Here is a 17759-nt window from a genome sequence, read left to right on the forward strand (position 1 = left end):
ATGGGTGGCGCGGCCGGAGGTAGGTGGAGTCACCCCGGGATCTGGACGGGAGCCTGGCAGGGTCAGTCCCCTACCAGAGCCCTGGAGCATGGCTATGTGGGGCCTGGGAGGTCGCCTTGGCTTGCGCGGGTGCCTCGGCGCCCGCAAGCTATTGTGTCCCCGTTTCCAGAGCCGCGGCCCCCAGGGCGTGGAAGACGGGGACCGGTGAGTACCTGGCTGGGAGGGTAACTCAGGCACCTGCCCTGAGTTATGTTGTCGCCGTGGTTCCGTCAAACCGCTGGGAGGTCTCCGCAGTAGTCGCCAGGTGACGTCCTCTTTAGTCGTGACGTCACCGTGGCAACGTGGGCTCCTTGGAAGCCAGAGACCAAGGCTTCTTGGCACAAGACAAGTCCAAACGAAGCCCAGCATCCATCAGGACAGGGCATATCCCACGTGAGCCAAGAGGGTCATCTTGCCTGGCCTCACAATCAGGAGGGGCCTCAATTCGGATATTAACCTATCTGTAAAGCAGTTTATACTTTAAGGCACAGAGATACACCAACGCGGTCTAAAGATGGCTGTCATCATATACCTTGAAACTTGCACCCCGTTCCCGGACCTCAGAACCTGACTTAATAATGGATTAATCTAATTCACAGATCCAGTAATTTAACCTTTGAATAACCTTCTAATGTCACATTTTAATGTTGAAGTCTTTATTAAAGGTGTTGCTATTTGAAAATGCCAGTTTTCGAACCCTGTTTTGGCAATTCTCCATTTCGGAGTGTACTTGAAGCTTTACAGTATGGAAATGGCCCAGGGATTTTTCCTTCCAAGAGTCCCTGGCTTGGTAGAGCAGAGGTAACAGTTTTGGGGTGTCAAATAAGATAGTCTTGGGCAAGAATCCCAGCCCTACCGCTTCTTCCCTTGGTGACCTAGGAGGGTGAGTCTCATCCCGTCAGCTACAGATTCCTCAGAAACAAAATGAACATCATAGGTAGTGCTTGGGAAGGTTCCAGGGATAATTCAAGGAGATAATGCCTGTAATTCACTTAGCACAGTGCAGAGACTGTGGAAGGTGATCGATAAATTCTTTCAGCCAATATTTATTGAGCGTCTGCTTTGAGCAATGCGCTACATCACCTATTCTGCACGTACTCGTGTGGCAAGACACAGAACTTGCCCACAAAGGGCTTAAAACTAAAAGGAACAGAGGGGAAAGATTTCAAGAGATCCAAGCAGAAAGGGGTAAGTGCTGCCTCTGAGGATATGGGTAGCAAACTGTGACCCACTGAAAGACGTGCCCCACTATATACGCCATCCTCACTCATCATCTCTTGATGTTTATTTCTCCTTAGGCCACAGCCTTCCTCGAACACACCCAAGCTCCCCAAGATCTACACCAAAACAGGAGACAAAGGTAGGGTGGGGACAGGTGAAAAATGCAAAGAAAGACATGGCAGATTCCATCTTAAAGTTCTTCCAAATTCTAGGACTTCCCTGGCAATCCAATGGTTAAGACTCCACGCTTCTACTGCAGGGGGCATGGGTTCGATCCTTGGTCAGGGAACTAAGATCCTGTATGCCACACGGCACTAGAAATTGATGGAAAATTCTGGAATGAGAATTAAATAAATAATAGCTTTAAAATATTTTTTTTAAAGTTCTTCCAAATTCGTTGCAGACATTAAAAGTATGTGACAGATCTCAATAGGCATCACCCAAATGTGATGTGAAATGAAAGATGCCCAAGATACATTAAGTGATAAAAGCAAGTTGCAGAACACTCCAAATAGTTGGAATCCATTGGATAAAAGTGTGTGTGTGTATTTATATGTGTGTTCAGGTGTGCATAGAACATTGTGAAAGGTTATACCTTGGACTGTTACCTGGGAGAGAGATTGAATTCTGGGAGAGGGGAATGAATAGACGGGCTTTCATTGTTTCCTATACATACTTTTATTCTATTATTTATTTTGTAATGAGCATATATTGCTTTGATAATTTAAAAAAATGCCAGAACATAACGTACAGAAAAAAAAGATGCAGAAGAACATATCAGTGTGATACCATTTTCTAAAGTTTTAAACCACCCATGGACTTCCCTGGCGGTCCAGTGGTTAGAACTTGGCACTTCCACTGCAGGGGGCGCGGGTTTGATCCCTGGTTGGGGAACTAAGATCCCGCATGCTGCGTGGCATGCCCCCCCCAAAAAAAGAAACACGCAGATTACCAGTATTTATTGCTTTGGGCGTATATTTATGTAGTAAGAAGATAAAAACATTCATAGATGTACTTAATGCCATTGTACACTTAAAAATGGTTAAAATGGCCAATCTTACATTATGTTTATGTTACCACAATAAGAAAAGAAAAGATGCAAAGGGATGACAGTGTTGATGCCCTCCAGCCAAAGACTCCAGGGACGGAATTCCCTGGCGGTCCAGTGGTTAGGACTCCACGCTCTCACTGCCAAGGACCTGGGTTCAGTCCCTGGTCGGGGAACTAAAATCCCACAAGCCAAGCAGTGCAGCCAAGAATAAATAAATAAATAAATAAAGTAGATCAGGAAAGAAGTGAGGACAGTGGTTACCCCTGGGGCGGGGGGCAGTGACTGAAAGCAGGGACATGGGGGCTTCTAGGGTGAAGCTCATATTTTATTTCTTGACCTGGTTGCTGATCACAGAAGTCTGTTTCAGTTAGTAACAATTCGTCAACTTGTACACTTTCGATTCGGGCACTGTTCTGTGTATGTTATCCTTCAAGTGGAAAAATGCTTTAAAAGAGCCTATCAAGAAAAAAACTCTTTAATTTGGGCAGCAAAACATTCTCACAGGGTTTTCCAGCACCTTCACCGGAGAAAGGAGACCGAAAGACGACCAGGTGTTTGAAGCCGTGGGAACTACAGATGAATTAAGTTCAGCCATTGGGTAAGGGGGACGGGATTGGCCTTGAGGTCGGGCTTGAGTTGGTTGGTAGAGGTCATGACTGACGTGCAGCTCTCCCGAGTGCCCGCCAGTCCCAGAGGCTGCCAGCCCTCGAAGAACCTTCCTTGGCCTGTGGCTTCCGTCCCTCTCCGCGTGATGCTTCCTTGCCCCTCCATCCCTGCCCCCTCACTGTGCTCGTTCGTATGTGTGTGCCACTGAGGTGCACGTGCTAAGTGACAGGCGAGTCGAGCACAGTACACAGGGCGTCAGGCACGATCCCTTTCGTGAGACTTATTTTGTAAACAAGCATACACACAGCCAGAGTTTAGAAGGTGGACTCGGGGAAGTAGTCAGGACCGGCCGGGCCATGCTGCTGTAACAGACAACCCCCATGTTTCGTAGCTTAAACCACCAGAGGTGGAGTTCACCCTCTCACTTCAAGCCCATCGTGGGTTGGGTATGTTTCTTCTCTGCCTGGCCTTCACTCTGGGACCCGGGCTGGTGGGACAGCCTCTGTCTAGAATAACACCAGTAATTGTGGCAGAGGGAAGAGAGATCACGGTGATGCCCACGCTGGCTCTTAAAGCTTCCACGAAGTGACACGCCACCTCTGCTCACATTTCATTGGCCAGAGCCAGGGACATGGACACATATGACAACAGCAGGGGTGGGAGGGGCCGCAAATACTTGAGAACAAAGTTCAGGCCACCGTGCTCAGCAAGCTGTTGGCAGCATGAGCTGCAGTGTTTATAAGTACTAGTTCACAAGTTCTGACTCAGCCTTCTGGGTGAAGATCATGGTAATCAGACAGACCTGGGTTCAAATTCTCTCCCACTGCTGACTGGCTGTGTGACTTCAGGCAAATCACCTGGCCTCTCTGAGCCTCAGTTTCCTATTCTTTCAAATGATCCTAGTAATAGTATCCAATCTCATTGGGTTCTTCTGAGGATGTAATGAGAGAACTCCATGTTTCCCCCTTAGGACGACAGTACCTAGCACCAATCATAATGCTAGCTATTATTATCATCATAATTATTAAAACTTACCTGTTCATGGTCGCCATTTCTCAGTGATGGGCCTAAGTGAGGTTCTCAGGAAAGATAATGTAGCTAGTCTGCCAGCAGAGGAGAGAGGGCAGACCCCTTGGTGTGTGTGGGAAGGGTGTGGCGAGGGGGAAGTGCACACAAGATGAAGTGGGCAGAGGGGCGGGAAGGCGGGTTCTAGCATCGGCTGTTTAGAATTAGCACATCAGCAGGCCATCATCCCTCAGGTGATGTGGTGCAGGGGACTGGCCACAGCTCAGTTGTGGATTCTTCCGTCCTCAGGTGTTGGCGGAGCATCTGCGTGTGCCAGGCTCTGCTGAGTGGGGAGCCTCAGCCCTGCCTTCATGGAGCCTGTGGTCTGCGGGGTGCGGTGCAGCGGGCGGGGCGGAGCAGACAGACGCTGGAGGGGCAGCCACAAGTGGTGGGAGCGGGGATGGAGCGAGCATGGGGAGGGGCCTCCCGCTGGCCTCAGTCGTTGGAGCATCCTCAGTGAGCAGATATTCCCGAGCATCTCCAATGCGCCAGGCCTGAGGCATACGCCCCCTCCTCACCATCCAGAGGGGAAGACCAACGCGGGACAGCTTACGTGTGTGCTTATTATTTAGTTCTGATTGTAAGATGGGCGAGAAGATGCACAGTAGTTCTTCTTTTGCCCTTTCAAAGCCATTCTCCTGTGCCTGGGAGGCTGGCCTGGAGATGGTCTCACCCCGATTCCCTTGTCCTCTGGCTTTAGAGTTGGTCCAGCCAATGGGCAACACCAGCAGGAGATCGGACAAGGTTGAGAGGGGTAGGGCACCCCGCCCCCAGCCCTGTGTGGCTCTGGCAGTTGTGGGGCTCTCCACTGCTTTCTCCCAGCTGCCCAGCTCCTGGCGGTGGCCTCTGCCCAGAATGCAGCTCTCTCCAGGGTTGGTAGCGCCTGTGACCCTCCCTTGCCCCTTCAGGCTCTTGCTTTTGCTCATCTCTGGATCCATCTGCAGTTCTCATAAGCCTTCCCACTCTGTCAGTAGTCTCTTCATGAAGCTTTTCTCCAGGAACCCTTCAAACACACCACTGTCCGGCCAGGACCCTGACTGGTCCAGAAGAGGGTGCAGCGTTCTGAGGGAGGCCAGGGCCACAGTCCTGACCTGCATCGGGAGCACTCTGATTTTCCTGCCCCACCCAGCCTTACCAGCAAACTCCTACTCAGCCTTCAAAGTCCCACCTCCAGCATCGCTTCCTCCAGGAAGCCCTCCCTGAACCCTAATCAAGGCCAAATATCCCAGGACTCTCACCCTTTCCTTCAGAGCACTGACCTCAGTTTGCAACTTCACTGTCAGTCGTGTGACATCTGATTCACATCTCCCTGCCCTGCCTAACAGGGCCTGTGTCACCTCTGTTCATACTGAATCACCTGGACCTGGCCAGAGTAGGCGCTGAAAGAGGAGTTATTGGTTGGATGAGCAGCGAAAAACAAATACCCCCAACCACATGGAAGGTTACGATGTTCTCAATGTCAGCAAGAAAATAACGGCCTTCCTGTGATAGCTCAATTAGCAAAATGGCCAAACCCCTGAGAATGTATTGCCTTCCAGCAAGACAGGGCCTGGGGATGTTATACTCAAGGCAGATTCTTTTTCCTTCTTCCTCACAGGTTTGCTATGGAATTAATTGCAGAAAAGGGCCACCCGTTTGTGGAAGAGCTTCAGAAAGTGAGTAACATCGTCTCACCCCGAGCTGGGATTTTCCAACCCCCAGGCCTGGTGGCCATAACTGGATTTGCCAACTGACCATCACTTCCTTTCTGCGTCACCTGGGACTAGTTCACTTACCCTCTGTGAGCCTCAGTTTCTTCATCTGTAAGATGGGGACACACAGAGAAGACCCTCCCTCACAGGCGAGTGGTGAGGTTTGCCCTCAGAGAGGGAAATGTGAAGGGCAGTGGTCTCAGCCCCGGGCAGTTCTGCCCCTCAGGGGACACAGGGCAGTGTCTGGAGATGTTTTAAGTTGTCACACTGGAGGTGGAGGTGCTACTGGGATCTAGTGTGTAGAGGCAGGGATGCAGCTAAACGTCCTACAACGCACAGGACAGCCCCCGTGACATAGGATGACCTGGGCCAAAGTGTCAGTGGCCCAGCGGTTGAGAGACTTGAAAGGCCCAGCAATGGTTAGCCCTCGGCGGGGGGGATGATAGGGTTCTTAGAATTACTGTTCTGTTCCTTAAGAGGCAGCAGGGGCTCTGGCCCACAGAGAGGACTTCAGAAATAGAGGCAGGGCCACCACCCCCAGAACATGGAGAACGTACCTGGGGTTTTAGTCTGCGTGCTAACCCGAGTCAGCTGCTCCCTGAAGGGTCAGCCCTCGGCCTGCTTCAGTCCTCCAGGCCAGGCTGGAGCCCACTGGGGCCCCGGGGAGCAGACACAGGGTAGTGAGGGGCTGCAGAAAGATGGGAGGCCTAAACTGCTGGAACATTCTATGAATGAGGCACCTCCCGTATGAGGAAGACTGGTCTTCAGCCTCATAATGAGGAATTGGTGGCATCTACAGTGGTCGTTTCTGTCTGCCGTGCTCACCTCTGAGCGGGGTTTGCAGAGGGAAGAGGGGGTCAGTGGCGTGATGAGCCCCTACCTTGCTTTAGACCACGTCCTTTGGGTAACAGTTTCAACATCACCTCCTCCGGGGCCTTCCCTGGCCACCCCTGCCTCCAGCTGGTGCCTCTCCCAGGCTTCCGCAGCTCCTGTGCTTCTGCCCCTAAAGGCATCACCAGGAGTGTGGCCTGGGTGCCCCAAGGGTGCCCCAAGGGCGCAGACTGTGACTTGTTCAGCTGGGTGCCCCGCCTGGCCCCCGGGGGCTGCTCCGGGCCTATGGCAGGCCAGGCAGCCTGGCTCTCCCTGCAGAAGCCCATGAGGTGGAGGCCAGCCTTCACGTTTTACAGAGGACAAAACCGAGGCTCAGCCCAAGGCCGCACAGCCAGGAATCAGCGGGGCTGGGATCGGATTCCTAGACTGGGGCCACCTCTCTCCAGCCCCCGGGGTAAACGCCGCAGGTGGCCGGCGGCGGGGTAGTACTGTGACGCCCCTTTCCATTGGAAGCCACAGAGACACCACGAGGTCAAGTAACTTACCCAGAGTCTGCTGCTTGGTGGCTCAAGAGGGTTCCAGTCCACTCCCGGGTGGGCACCGTCTACTCTCACCGACTGTGTCCTGCTCCCGGCACACTGCCACGGTGGCTGTCTCATCAGAGGGCACAGCCCTGTCCTGTATAGTTTAAAAAGCACTGTCAATTTGGGTCTCTCCGCCCAAGTGTTATAGGTTAGAAAACAAAGGCTGTCAGTTTAGACAAAAGAAAAAGACCTTGAAGGGCCCGGCACATGGGAGAGGAGGGTCGGGGTGAGAAGATTCCTCCTGACTATCCCTGGGCACTTGACACTCCCCCTCTGTGTCACCCAGGCGTTCCAAGGGAGCCAGGGCCCCTCCCAACAGGGCAGACGTGCTGTGCTGCAGGTTCAGACAGAGTTTGCTGATGAGCCTTTAAATGCCGGCTCCTTAGAGGTCTGACAGCTCCCGGCAGGCCCGCCCCTGCAGGTGGACGCACGAGACCCCTGCCTGGCCCGCGTGACAGGGTCTTCACCCACGCCTTCCATTCCTCCCCAGATCCAGTGCTCCCTGCAGGACGTCGGCTCTGCCCTGGCAACACCGCGCTCCTCAGCCAGGGAGGCTCACTTAAGTACTTCTCTCCCTGAACCCACTGTGTGTGCTCAGAGGGCCCCGGGGGGCCTGGGCCCGTGGGCGGGGGGAATGACTCTGTCCTGGGTGTTGCCTGGGACCCCTGTCAACCTGGCCTGTGCAGCCTGAGATGGAAGGTCCCTCTGAGCCAGGGCAGTGGTTGGCAGGCGCCCAGGCGGAAGGGACGGGGCGGGCTCCTTGATCCGGGAGTAGTGGCCTCACGGCTGCGTCCTTCTCCTGGGCTCCACAGAACACGCCACATTCGAGGCAGGGCCCATCCTGGAGCTGGAGCAGTGGATCGACAGATACTCCAGCCAGCTGCCCCCGCTCACCACTTTCATCCTGCCTGTAGGTACTGGGCTGCCTCAACCTGGGGGTGGCTGCGGGCCAGTGTGTTGACCAAAACACACAGGCAGGGATTCAGCGCCCCCCCCACTTTTAATTTTTAACAGCGACAGAAGCTTTCCCCCAGCCCCCAAGTCCCCTCCAGACCGTCACGGCTCCCTCCCCAGTCCTGCCTGCTTTGGAGAGGGGTACCCAGTGGGTGTGCCCCGGCAGGGCCCCTGGAGACAGAACACTGCCCGTTGTGGGCGGGGCCTGTGTGTCCCTCCGTCCATCCAGGCTCCCTGCCTGCAGTGGGCACCCTCCCCCCGCCCTTCCAGCCAACACCCGCTTTCTCCTTTCAGTCCGGAGGCAAGAGCAGCTCCGCACTGCATTTCTGTCGGGCCGTGTGCCGCCGAGCTGAGAGACGGTACTGGGGTGCGGGGCCGAGGGAGCGGGACCTGGGCAGAGAGACAGTGATCCTGACCGGGGTGGGGGTGGGGGTGGGGAAAGCACGTCGGGATCAGAGCTTGTTCAGAAGCAGGCAGCTCCAGGAAACGGGCGGGGGAGGCCCAGCGCGTCTAGGTGATTATTTGTAATTATAACATTCACGTGGTATGAAATTCAGGTGTGTATTCAGTGAAGACTCCCTGTTCCTGGGGTTAATTTAAATGGTGGGGGTTGTCTCAGCTGAGCAGAAAAGATTGAAAAGCTCCACACCATGATAAGAGCTATGAGGGAGGGTACTTGGCACCAGAGTGACCCAGCCTGGGATGGGGCATGGGGGGTACTGGGGTCACAGTGGACAGTGCCTGGGGTGAGGGGACAGCAAGGGCAGAGGCGGCAGTCTGCATGGAACACACACAAAGGATGCCGAGTGTCTGGTCCAGGGTGAGGGGCGTGAGGTCTGACGAGGCTAGAGGCTGAGCGGAGGCCAGGCCGGGCAGGGCCTCATGCGCCCCGAGAGCTCTGCATTTATCCTGAGAGCCTTTATCCTGCGAGCCATTGATGGGTTTTAGGCCATGAGATGACGTGCTGGCTGCTGGGTGGAGAAGGGCCCAGACCAGCCACCTGCTACCCCAATCCCCCAACTCAGAGTCAGGAGAGGAGGGACCCCCCCCGCCCCCCGCCAGAAGCTCCTGACTGCCTTTTCAAGGAAACTTTAAAAGAGTAATTGCAACATTTCCATTTACACCACTCATAGGCCAGGCTGCCACCAGGTTTTACAGAGAAATGGGAATAAAGCCCTGCTTTATATAACCGGCAGGACCGTGCTGGGCACTTTGTATCCATTATTTCATTGATTCCTTGTGGTAACCTTGGGAGAGAGGTGGTGGCAGCCCCCACTCTACTGGAGTCAGGACTCGGGGGCTCAGCGGTGACACCGTGGCCAGGGTCACCTGGGTGGTCCATGGCAGAGTCTGGATTTGAGCCCAGGTGTGTCTGCTCCATACCTGAGCTCTTTCCGTAGCCCCATGTCATAAAGATTTCACTTTTCATAAAAGGCCCTTGGGGCCAAGTGGTTCCTAAAGTGATGCTGAGTCACAAAAGAGCTTCAGCTTCAAAAGGAAAAAAGTCATTTGTACAAAGCTGTCCACATCAGCAGTGCTCATAGTAGCAAAAAATTGGAAACAACCCAAAGGCCCAACATCAGGGAATGGCCGAGCAGAGGGGGGGTCCTGAGGACACCAAACCCGTGCCCAGGTGACAAAGCCCCTGGGGCAGGAGACACAAACCTGGGGCCTCGGTTTGGGGCGAGCACCTCCCAGCAGGGGTTATGTAGCAGAGGCGACGTGCGTGGAGGGGCTGCCAGCTCACTGGTGCTCAGCAGACAGCACCATCTAGAGTGTCTGCACACAGACTGGCGAGGCTGCAGCGGGAGTGAAATGCTGGCTCAGGACGCAGCTCCTGCCCCCAAGCGTGTTGAGCCCGGAACGTAGTGTGATGCTGTGTTTCCTCCCCTTCTAGCGTGGTGCCTCTTGTCCAGTCCGGTGAGACGGATGCAAACGTGGCCAAGTTCTTAAACAGGTACTCAGATGGGATCTGGAGAGTCTTTCTGAAAAAGTAGGCACTTCGTGGCTCCAGCCCTGGCTCGTGCGGCTCCAGCGTGGGCCAGGCCAGGGCTGAGAGCTGAGGGACCCCAGGAGCTGCCTGGGGTCCAGAAAGTGACCTCACAGCCAGGGTCTGGCCCCTTAATGTGGTCACTCCTCCCCCAGGACATGGCTTGGGCTTTGATGGTCCTGACCAGCTCCTTTCCTCCTGGGAGGGGAGTGGGCCTGAGGGGAGTGAGGACCATTCTGTTCATGTCACAGTAGTGACCCTGGGGAGCCCTCCGGCCATGTAGGTTGTGTGGGCCAAGCCAGTTCGTTCTCTTAGCAAGGAAGGCATCACTGCGCAGATGAGGAACCAGCATATGACAGCTCTGCGGCGGGGGGGATCACCCAGAGCAGTCTCTTCCACTGCCCAGTCCTCCACCCGACTCCCAGAGAGACAGCCAGGCATCAGGAGGAGGGGGGCATGGTTCCAGGATGGGGCATGGGTCAGGGAAGGTTCCAGCAGGACCTGGCATGGAGCTGGCCTCAGGGGGTAGGGTTGGGGCAGGGAGAGAAGAGGAGGGTGGGGTCAGTGAGGCACGGAAACAAGGGAGAGCACAGAGCAGCTTCGCAAACTAACTGCCAGCCCCTTAGGGGCAGGCTCACTGTTTCCTCTCCTGTTTCCCTCCCCACCCACCCCTGCCCAGAGGCCCCATCACTGCTGGGTCAAAGAAAGAAGGGAGAGGGGCACTAGGGTCTAGCCCACTAGAACATTCCAGGCTAGTGCTTCTCAACCGGGATGCCTGGAAATGTCTGGAGACAAGTGGGTGGGGGCCAGGGGTGCTGCCCAGTGTCCTGCGACGCACACAACAGCTCCCTCTTCCTGCCACAAAGAATCACCCAGCCACAAGAAATGGTCCCGAACGTCTCTAGTGCCGGGGTCGAGAAGGCTGCTCTAGGCTCCCTCTACTCAGAGCAGACCAGCAGCACCAGCATCACCTGGGCACGGTTTAGACCTGCCAAACCCTGGGCCGGGCCCAGCCGGTCCTCCCGAATCAGAATCTGATCTGCATGTCACCAGGATCCCCAGCTGACTTGTGTGCACACCCCAGTTTGGGAGGCACCAGTCCTGTTCACTGGAAGGTGCAGAAACCGGGGAGTGGCCCAAAGTCACCAGCCCTGTGACGTCAGAGTAGTGGCCTCATCCTGCAGGAAACACCCCAGCCCTGGCGCCAGAGTCGGGCGCTGGGCTCTCAGGGAGCCAGCCTGGAGCGCCATCCATCAAGCCCAGGTTGGCTGAGCACCCGCTGTCCCACCCAGTGCTCCTGGGGCACGTGACTTATATTTCCTCCTTGAAGGCTAATATAGGGAGGACCCTGTTAGCATTGATCTCTCATTTCAGATCATTCCATTTGCCTTCTTCTGCCCCTCCAGACTCAGTGACTATCTCTTCACGTTAGCCAGATACACAGCCATGAAGGAGGGGAATCCAGAAAAAATATACAAGAAAAATGACTTGTCGGTCCCTGCCTGAGGCGCTTGGAAATAATGGAAAAAGGGAGCTTTGCAGACTCCACAGTGACGATGGGAAAGGAAGACTTTGCCCTCATATCCTGATTCCTGAAGATCTCACCCAGAGGGGCCAGAAGCTGGTCTTTTGTCCAGACTCAGCCTCCTCTCAGGGCCCCGCCACTTCCTTCAGGAGCTGAGGCCGGTGGAGAATTCTGCCCCCCCTCCCCTGGGCTCTCCTCAGCCTTCCAAAAAAGAATAAAAGTGGGAAAGGCTTGAGAGAGTGTGTGTGTGTGTGTGTGTGTGTGTGTGTGTGTGTGTGTGTGACAGAGACAGATGCCCTCCACTGGCAGCTTATTTGGAATGGTACCAGAGGCCCTTGGAAATGTAACTGTGATTTACCTGTGCCAAAGGGGCTTTAAAATGTCACATTTATAAAGAGGAAGGCAGACAGGATTTGGAGTTCAGTCACCTCTGAGCCACTCATCAAGGGGGAAGGACGGCTGCAGATTGACAGGCGAGGCCTCGGAAACACTTGGACTGAAGTGCACGTGTGGCGAGGGTGCAGCCCGGAGAATCTTCTCTAAAGGGGAGCCTTCCTCCATCAAGGGACGGACATCCCTGGGAGAGGAACACCACCACTTTAAGGAGGGTGTGTCCTGCCCGGGCAGGTGGCGTCCAGGGTCAGAGGTGAACTGCGTTCAGCTTCAGACTATAAGCTCTTATGTTTCCAGCGAGGTTGACGCAGACCAGACCGACTTCTCTGATGTTGCACTTGGCTGGTTTATGCCTCTGAGATCCGGGCCGCAGCTGTATTTTATTTCAGTTGTCACTGCTGCTCCTTCCCACTATGGAGTGACCCTGCCAGTGCCAGCTGTGTCCTTGGGAAGGGGGATATTTATGAAGGGCGAGGAGGCAGCCCCGAGAACCTGAAGATTCCACACCACTAATTGCAGGAAACAACTTGGGAAGGGCAGGCTCTCACTAACTGTCAGGGCAGAAACGCCCAGTGAACTCCATCCAGCCATCATTTATTAGCCTGAAGCTCGGAAGTCTGGTCCCTCCAGCCATCCCTGCCAGCAGTTAGGAAACATTAAAATGATGAGTTTTGTGCTTGCTTTTGCTTTCGTTCTTAACCACCTTACCTGCTCATTTTGCTGGAGGAACATCATTATCTCGTCCCTTCTGGGTCCTTTCGTTCCTGGACTTGGGCAAAGTGGCCGAGGTGCAGGTGACCGTGAGTGAAAGTGAAAACCCTCCAGGAAGTGGCCCCGGCCAGCAGTTGGTGCCAGGTCTGGTGCATGGTGGGCGCTCGGCCTGTGTGAACAGAACTGAGAACATTACAGAACAGGCTAAGGGCGGTTCACTGTCGGGCAGGCACTCAGGCTGGACCGGGGAGGTCTATGTTCCAAGAGCTCACAGCAAATCCATCAAGTGACTAGATCCTACCCACACCTTAGCATCTTCCTGGAAGGAGCAGGACGTACGTAATAAAACAACAGTCCCACACTCCCCACCGTAGTGAAACATCTGCAAAGGACAAGAGAAGTTCTTTGAGTAGATACAGCGTCCTCACGGGATGATCTCTGAAACAAGGCCTTTTCCTGTAGCCAAATCCCCTCCCCACCAGCCCTTGCTGGGAGGGGCTGTCGCAGGCCAGATGGTAACTCTGGGTTCCCAGGCCCCGCGCCCCCTGCATCATCCCTTCCACCAGCAAACATCCCGGAGAAACAAACACCCCTGAGAAACGTGCAGGTGCAGGCATGTCCTGTGCCACTGACCTGGGAAGAACTGAGGAGGCCTGCTGGGGAGGGGCTCGCCCAGGGGACGGGTCAGTTTGAAACTTTCGCTCCTCTGCTGTGCCTTACATAGCCATGTGGGAGCTGGAAGCAAAAGGAAAAATGTGTTCACCCCTGTACACTTAGCAAAACATCGTCCCCGGTCTCAAACCCAGTGGGAAAAGTTAATGAAAGCTCCGTGATCGAAACACATGACTATATAAAGCCCGTTTGCAACCGCTGTCAACCCTCGTAAATGGTTGTCCGCATCACACAGCAACGCAGGTCGGGAGAGAAATGGCAGGCTGTTTTTATTTATAATGGTGATACCTTGTCGATCATAGATTTTGTTTTTGCATAAATTTGATTTTTAAAAATATCGTGGTGAGGGACTTACCTGGCAGTCCAGTGGTTAAGACTTCACCTTCCAGTGCAGGGGGTGTGGGTTCCATCCCTGGTCAGGGAGCTAAGGTCCCAAATACCCTGCGGCCAAAAAAACCAAAAACATAAAACAGAAGCAATATTGTAACAAATTCAATGAAGATTTTTTACATGGTCCACATAAAAACAATCCTAAAAAAAATACTGCAGTGGGCTTCCCTGGTGGCGCAGTGGTTGAGAGTCCGCCTGCTGATGCAGGGGACACGGGTTCATGTCCTGGTCCGGGAAGATCCCACATGCTGCAGAGCAGCTGGGCCCATGAGCCATGGCCGCTGAGCCTGCACGTCTGGAGCCTGTGCTCCGCAACGGGAGAGGCCACAACAGTGAGAGGCCCGCGTACTGCAAAAAAAAAAAAAAAAAAAAAAAAAAAAAAAAATACTGCAGTGGAATAAATTATGTAAAAAAAAATTGCATGAAAGTTATTTCTCTCACTTCCTGGATTTGGGGGTGTTCCCATACATTTTGCACCCAAGAAAGTGCTCCATCTGCCTCTCCCTGGTCCAGGTCTGGCTCTCAGGATTGTATTTAGGGCCACAGTCAGAGGTGGTTGGATATTCCAGCGGCAAGAAGCCCACCAGCCAGCATTGTTGAAGGGCTTGACATGCCAGGCCCCAGGCCAGGGGCTCCACAGACATCATCGCATTGAAACCTCACAGCAACCCCGAGGGAGGCACTGTCTATGGCAGGAGGGGGGAACAGACTTGCGAACCAGCTTGTGTCAGGGAGTCAGTGCCAAGATGTGGGCCAGGGACGCGGCCCTGTGACTCCCGGCCCAGTGCCCCTCCCCCCGCTGCCACTTGACGGTCATTTTAATCACGCCCTGGGCCGCTGAGAACGATGTCAGGCACTAATAGATTCTGCTGTCTCATTCCTCAACCTACTTTCCCTTAACTGGTACTTCATGGCTATTGTTAATGTGCATTTTCCACTGAGTAATTTTCATAACCCGAACTTGTAACACATCCCAATGACAAACGTCCCCGGTACCAAATCCCCCGTCAGCTGCAATGTCACCCTCATCTCCCCCCACCCCACCCTCACGCCTTCCTCCGACAACCCATACAGTTTTATGATCCCTCTGTCCCAGTTATCACTACTGAACCTTTAAGAATCCAGATGCATTTCAAGTTTAATTGAATAAAATCCTTTGTGTAATAAATTCCACATGAATGCTACATAAGTCAGTGCCTTGGGAGGATTTGTGGCTCACCCCTCCCTTCAGAACAGGCCCACTGGCGATACTGGACCCAGGCTGGTCCCACCTTGCTTAGGGAGAGGACTGAGGCCCCCTTTGCAGCCCAGCCAGGGTGCAGTGTTCATTTGCCTTGACCTGTCACTTTTCTTCTCTGGAGTCCATCGTGGAAGACAGTGCTTGGGCGCAAGCAGAGGCAGGAGATGAGCCGGTTGGGGACACCAGGATTTGGAAGGTTGGGGGACACCCAGGAACTTTGGGGGTGTCCCGGTGCTCTCGCACTCCACAGATTCACAAACTTCTGATGAAGGCTCTGTGCATCCTCTCCCTAGACAGACACAAAGACACGTGTTCGCAGTCTGCGTACAACCCGTGGAAGCCCCGGGGAAGAACCTCTGCTCTCAGTTCTCCAGTGCAGCACCCACTTCAGGAGTGAATCCATGCACAGGGCTGCCTGCTCCAGCGGCCTCACTGCTGGCTCTGCGGAGCCCCAGGCTTGTGGTGCGAGAAGGAGCACTGGAGTGTGAGCAACAGTCAGCCGCTCGGCATGGGCATCAGCTTCAGGCAGACTTGGGTCCAAGACCAGCTCTGTTACTTCCTAGCATCACGACTCTGGGCAAGTCATTCCATCTTCCTTGGACTTGCTTCTTCATCTGTAAAATGGGAATGAAAATCATATCCGCCCCACAGGACCACTGGGAGAGTTTAATGAGGCAATGTTTAAAAGGCTTAGCATGCTCCCCCGTCTCACGTTAGCTATTATTGGTTTGATTATTATTATTATTTGAAATCAAGTTCCAGCTCTGTCACTTCCTAACTGAGTCACCTTGAGGGAATCTGTAACCACTCTGAGCCTCAATCTTCAACTTTTATTTTTGGGGACAATGATACCAACTTCCAAGGGTTCAGGCAATATGTCCATGGGCCTGGCACACGGCAGCAGCTCAACAAAAATAAAATGTAGCTATTTTTGAATCAGGTTTTATCCTTTTTCAAAGCACTTTCAAATAGCTCAGGCCCAGGTGGAGCGCACAGGACCGGGAGCAGCACCTCTGGTTTGTTAAGACTTCCTGAGCCGGTGGGAGATGGGGGCCTCCAGAGGGTCCTGGGCCAGGCCAGCCCAGGGGGATGTGGCTCCAGGAGCAACAGGCCGAAGTGAAAGGGAGGGTGACCCGGTCACAGAACAGCGAGAGCCAAAAGGGATCAGTGCCCTGCGGGCAGCAGCAGAGCCTGGTCTTCGGATTCCCGCAAGGGGCCCTCTTGGGACAGAGGACATGATTGACAAATAACGGGGGCAGAGGAGAAGAGGGGACCTAAACCCGGGAGGACCCCCTACAAGCTACCTCTCTGAGGAAGGATGAGCAGCAGGCCAGCTCAGCGTGCACCAGGGCAAAGGCAGCCTGGGGGAGGGGCTGAATAAATGGCAGAAAGGCGTCCAGCTGACCCAGGACCTGGGGGTCCTCCCCGCACCAGCTGCTCCCAAGGCACAGACCCTTGGCCCTTGTCTCCGGCCATCTGCAGTGCCCACGTCCCTCCCCAGTGAGCAGGTGCCTTTATTTACGATCACCTTGGAAGGGTCGAGCAGACATATGTTGCCGAGGGTCGTTTATTCTTGTTTATAAAATTTATGGCTTCACCTCGATTACACACTGTCAAAACGGGAAGGATTGGCCCCAAAGTCTCTTGCCGCATGACTGCCTCAGACGTGCGTACATCTGTTAACTCCGTAGGAGCTGTAGAGGGAAATAAGGCTGCCGATAACTCAGAAGCTCGCTGTCCCGTCATGAGGTGTGGGCTACAGGCCTCAAGGAGAGGCATCAGGCGCCTACGTGGAAGGGGAGGAGGTCAGGGTCTGCGGGTGGCCACACCGGGTGGCATCGGGACCCTGGCCTTGCCTGGCAGACGGGCTCTCTCAGGCGCTTTGGGGTGGGGCATGGAAGGGGAGGAACTTGATTCCTGCAGCCCTCAGGGGTCCGGCTGCAGGACTGGCAGCTGGAGTGAGTTCTAAGCCTGTGGATCTCCACCTGCAGGTGTCAGCGGGGAGAGAGAAACATTGATTGACTCCACTGTGGTGGGTGGAGTTAGGTACGACCTCTCAGGAGGGCAATCTGGCAACGCCTATCCCTGGAATATGTGCGTCCCTCTGGCCCAGCAATTCCGTGTCTGAGAATTTCTCGGAAGGAAATAGATTCATCAGTGGAGTCATAGGGTTTTGTTTTTTTTTTCTTTTCAGTGCATGCTGCTCATTACAGAGAAAAACTGGAAACAAATGTCCAACAATAGGGAGCTTATTATTAAAGAAGAAATATTTAACGATAAGGGACTGTAGGAAATATCATAAAGCTACTGAAAATGATGGTACCTATATATTTATTACTATGCAAAAGTGTTCACAATCTATTAAAGTGGGGGAAAAAACCCAAATTATAAAATGATAGGTATAGAATGATCCAAATCCTGTGAAAGAAACATGAGTGTAAATATACCATAGAAAAAAGAGGCAAGGATTCATTCTATATGTTAATAATGCTTATCTCTAAATCGTGGGATTACTGGGTGGGTTTTACTTACATTTTCGTTTGGATTTCCTAATTTTTTTTTACAGTGTATTTGGGTTAGATTTGACAGAGGCGTACTTGTATAATAAACATGATTGAAAAAGTGTAAAGAAACTGACAACTGCTTTCCCTGCCTATAATAAATCATCTACCTCCCTTGGGATGTTTGGAGCCAAGAGAACAGCCCAAGGGGAGGGCGCCCACCAGCAGCCAAAGCCACGGGGCCCCTCCAAAAACTAGAAGCCTGGAGAGTGTGCCCTGCGTTCGTTCTATTGGA

At 53.7% G+C, this 17759-nt stretch overlaps 1 protein-coding gene and 1 long non-coding RNA gene across 3 annotated transcripts; one reads left to right on the forward strand and one right to left on the reverse strand.

The window, feature by feature from the left end:
• Positions 1 to 49: 49 nt before the first annotated feature.
• Positions 50 to 12624, forward strand: MMAB (metabolism of cobalamin associated B). Of its 2 annotated transcripts, none has more exons than XM_081252004.1 (9): positions 50 to 204; positions 1338 to 1399; positions 2816 to 2909; positions 5580 to 5637; positions 7579 to 7651; positions 7901 to 7998; positions 8337 to 8401; positions 9940 to 9999; positions 11407 to 12624. In XM_081252004.1, the coding sequence occupies exons 1-9, from the start codon at positions 89 to 91 to the stop codon at positions 11462 to 11464; spliced, it is 684 nt and encodes a 227-aa protein (XP_081108130.1). In that variant the 5' UTR covers positions 50 to 88; the 3' UTR covers positions 11465 to 12624. The 2 variants fall into 2 exon arrangements, with proteins under 2 accessions (XP_081108130.1, XP_081108129.1); XM_081252003.1 differs by having other exon boundaries at positions 11439 to 12624.
• Positions 12625 to 14948: 2324 nt separating this feature from the next.
• On the reverse strand, positions 14949 to 16730 carry LOC308626925. The gene is made up of 3 exons (XR_014017324.1): positions 16492 to 16730; positions 15350 to 15577; positions 14949 to 15252 (listed from the first exon to the last, which is right to left on the reverse strand). It is a non-coding gene; the product is annotated as an uncharacterized lncRNA (long non-coding RNA).
• Positions 16731 to 17759: the final 1029 nt, after the last annotated feature.

Source organism: Mesoplodon bidens (assembly GCF_964165515.1).
Source record: "Mesoplodon bidens genome assembly, chromosome: 13".
Lineage (NCBI taxonomy): Eukaryota > Metazoa > Chordata > Mammalia > Artiodactyla > Ziphiidae > Mesoplodon > Mesoplodon bidens.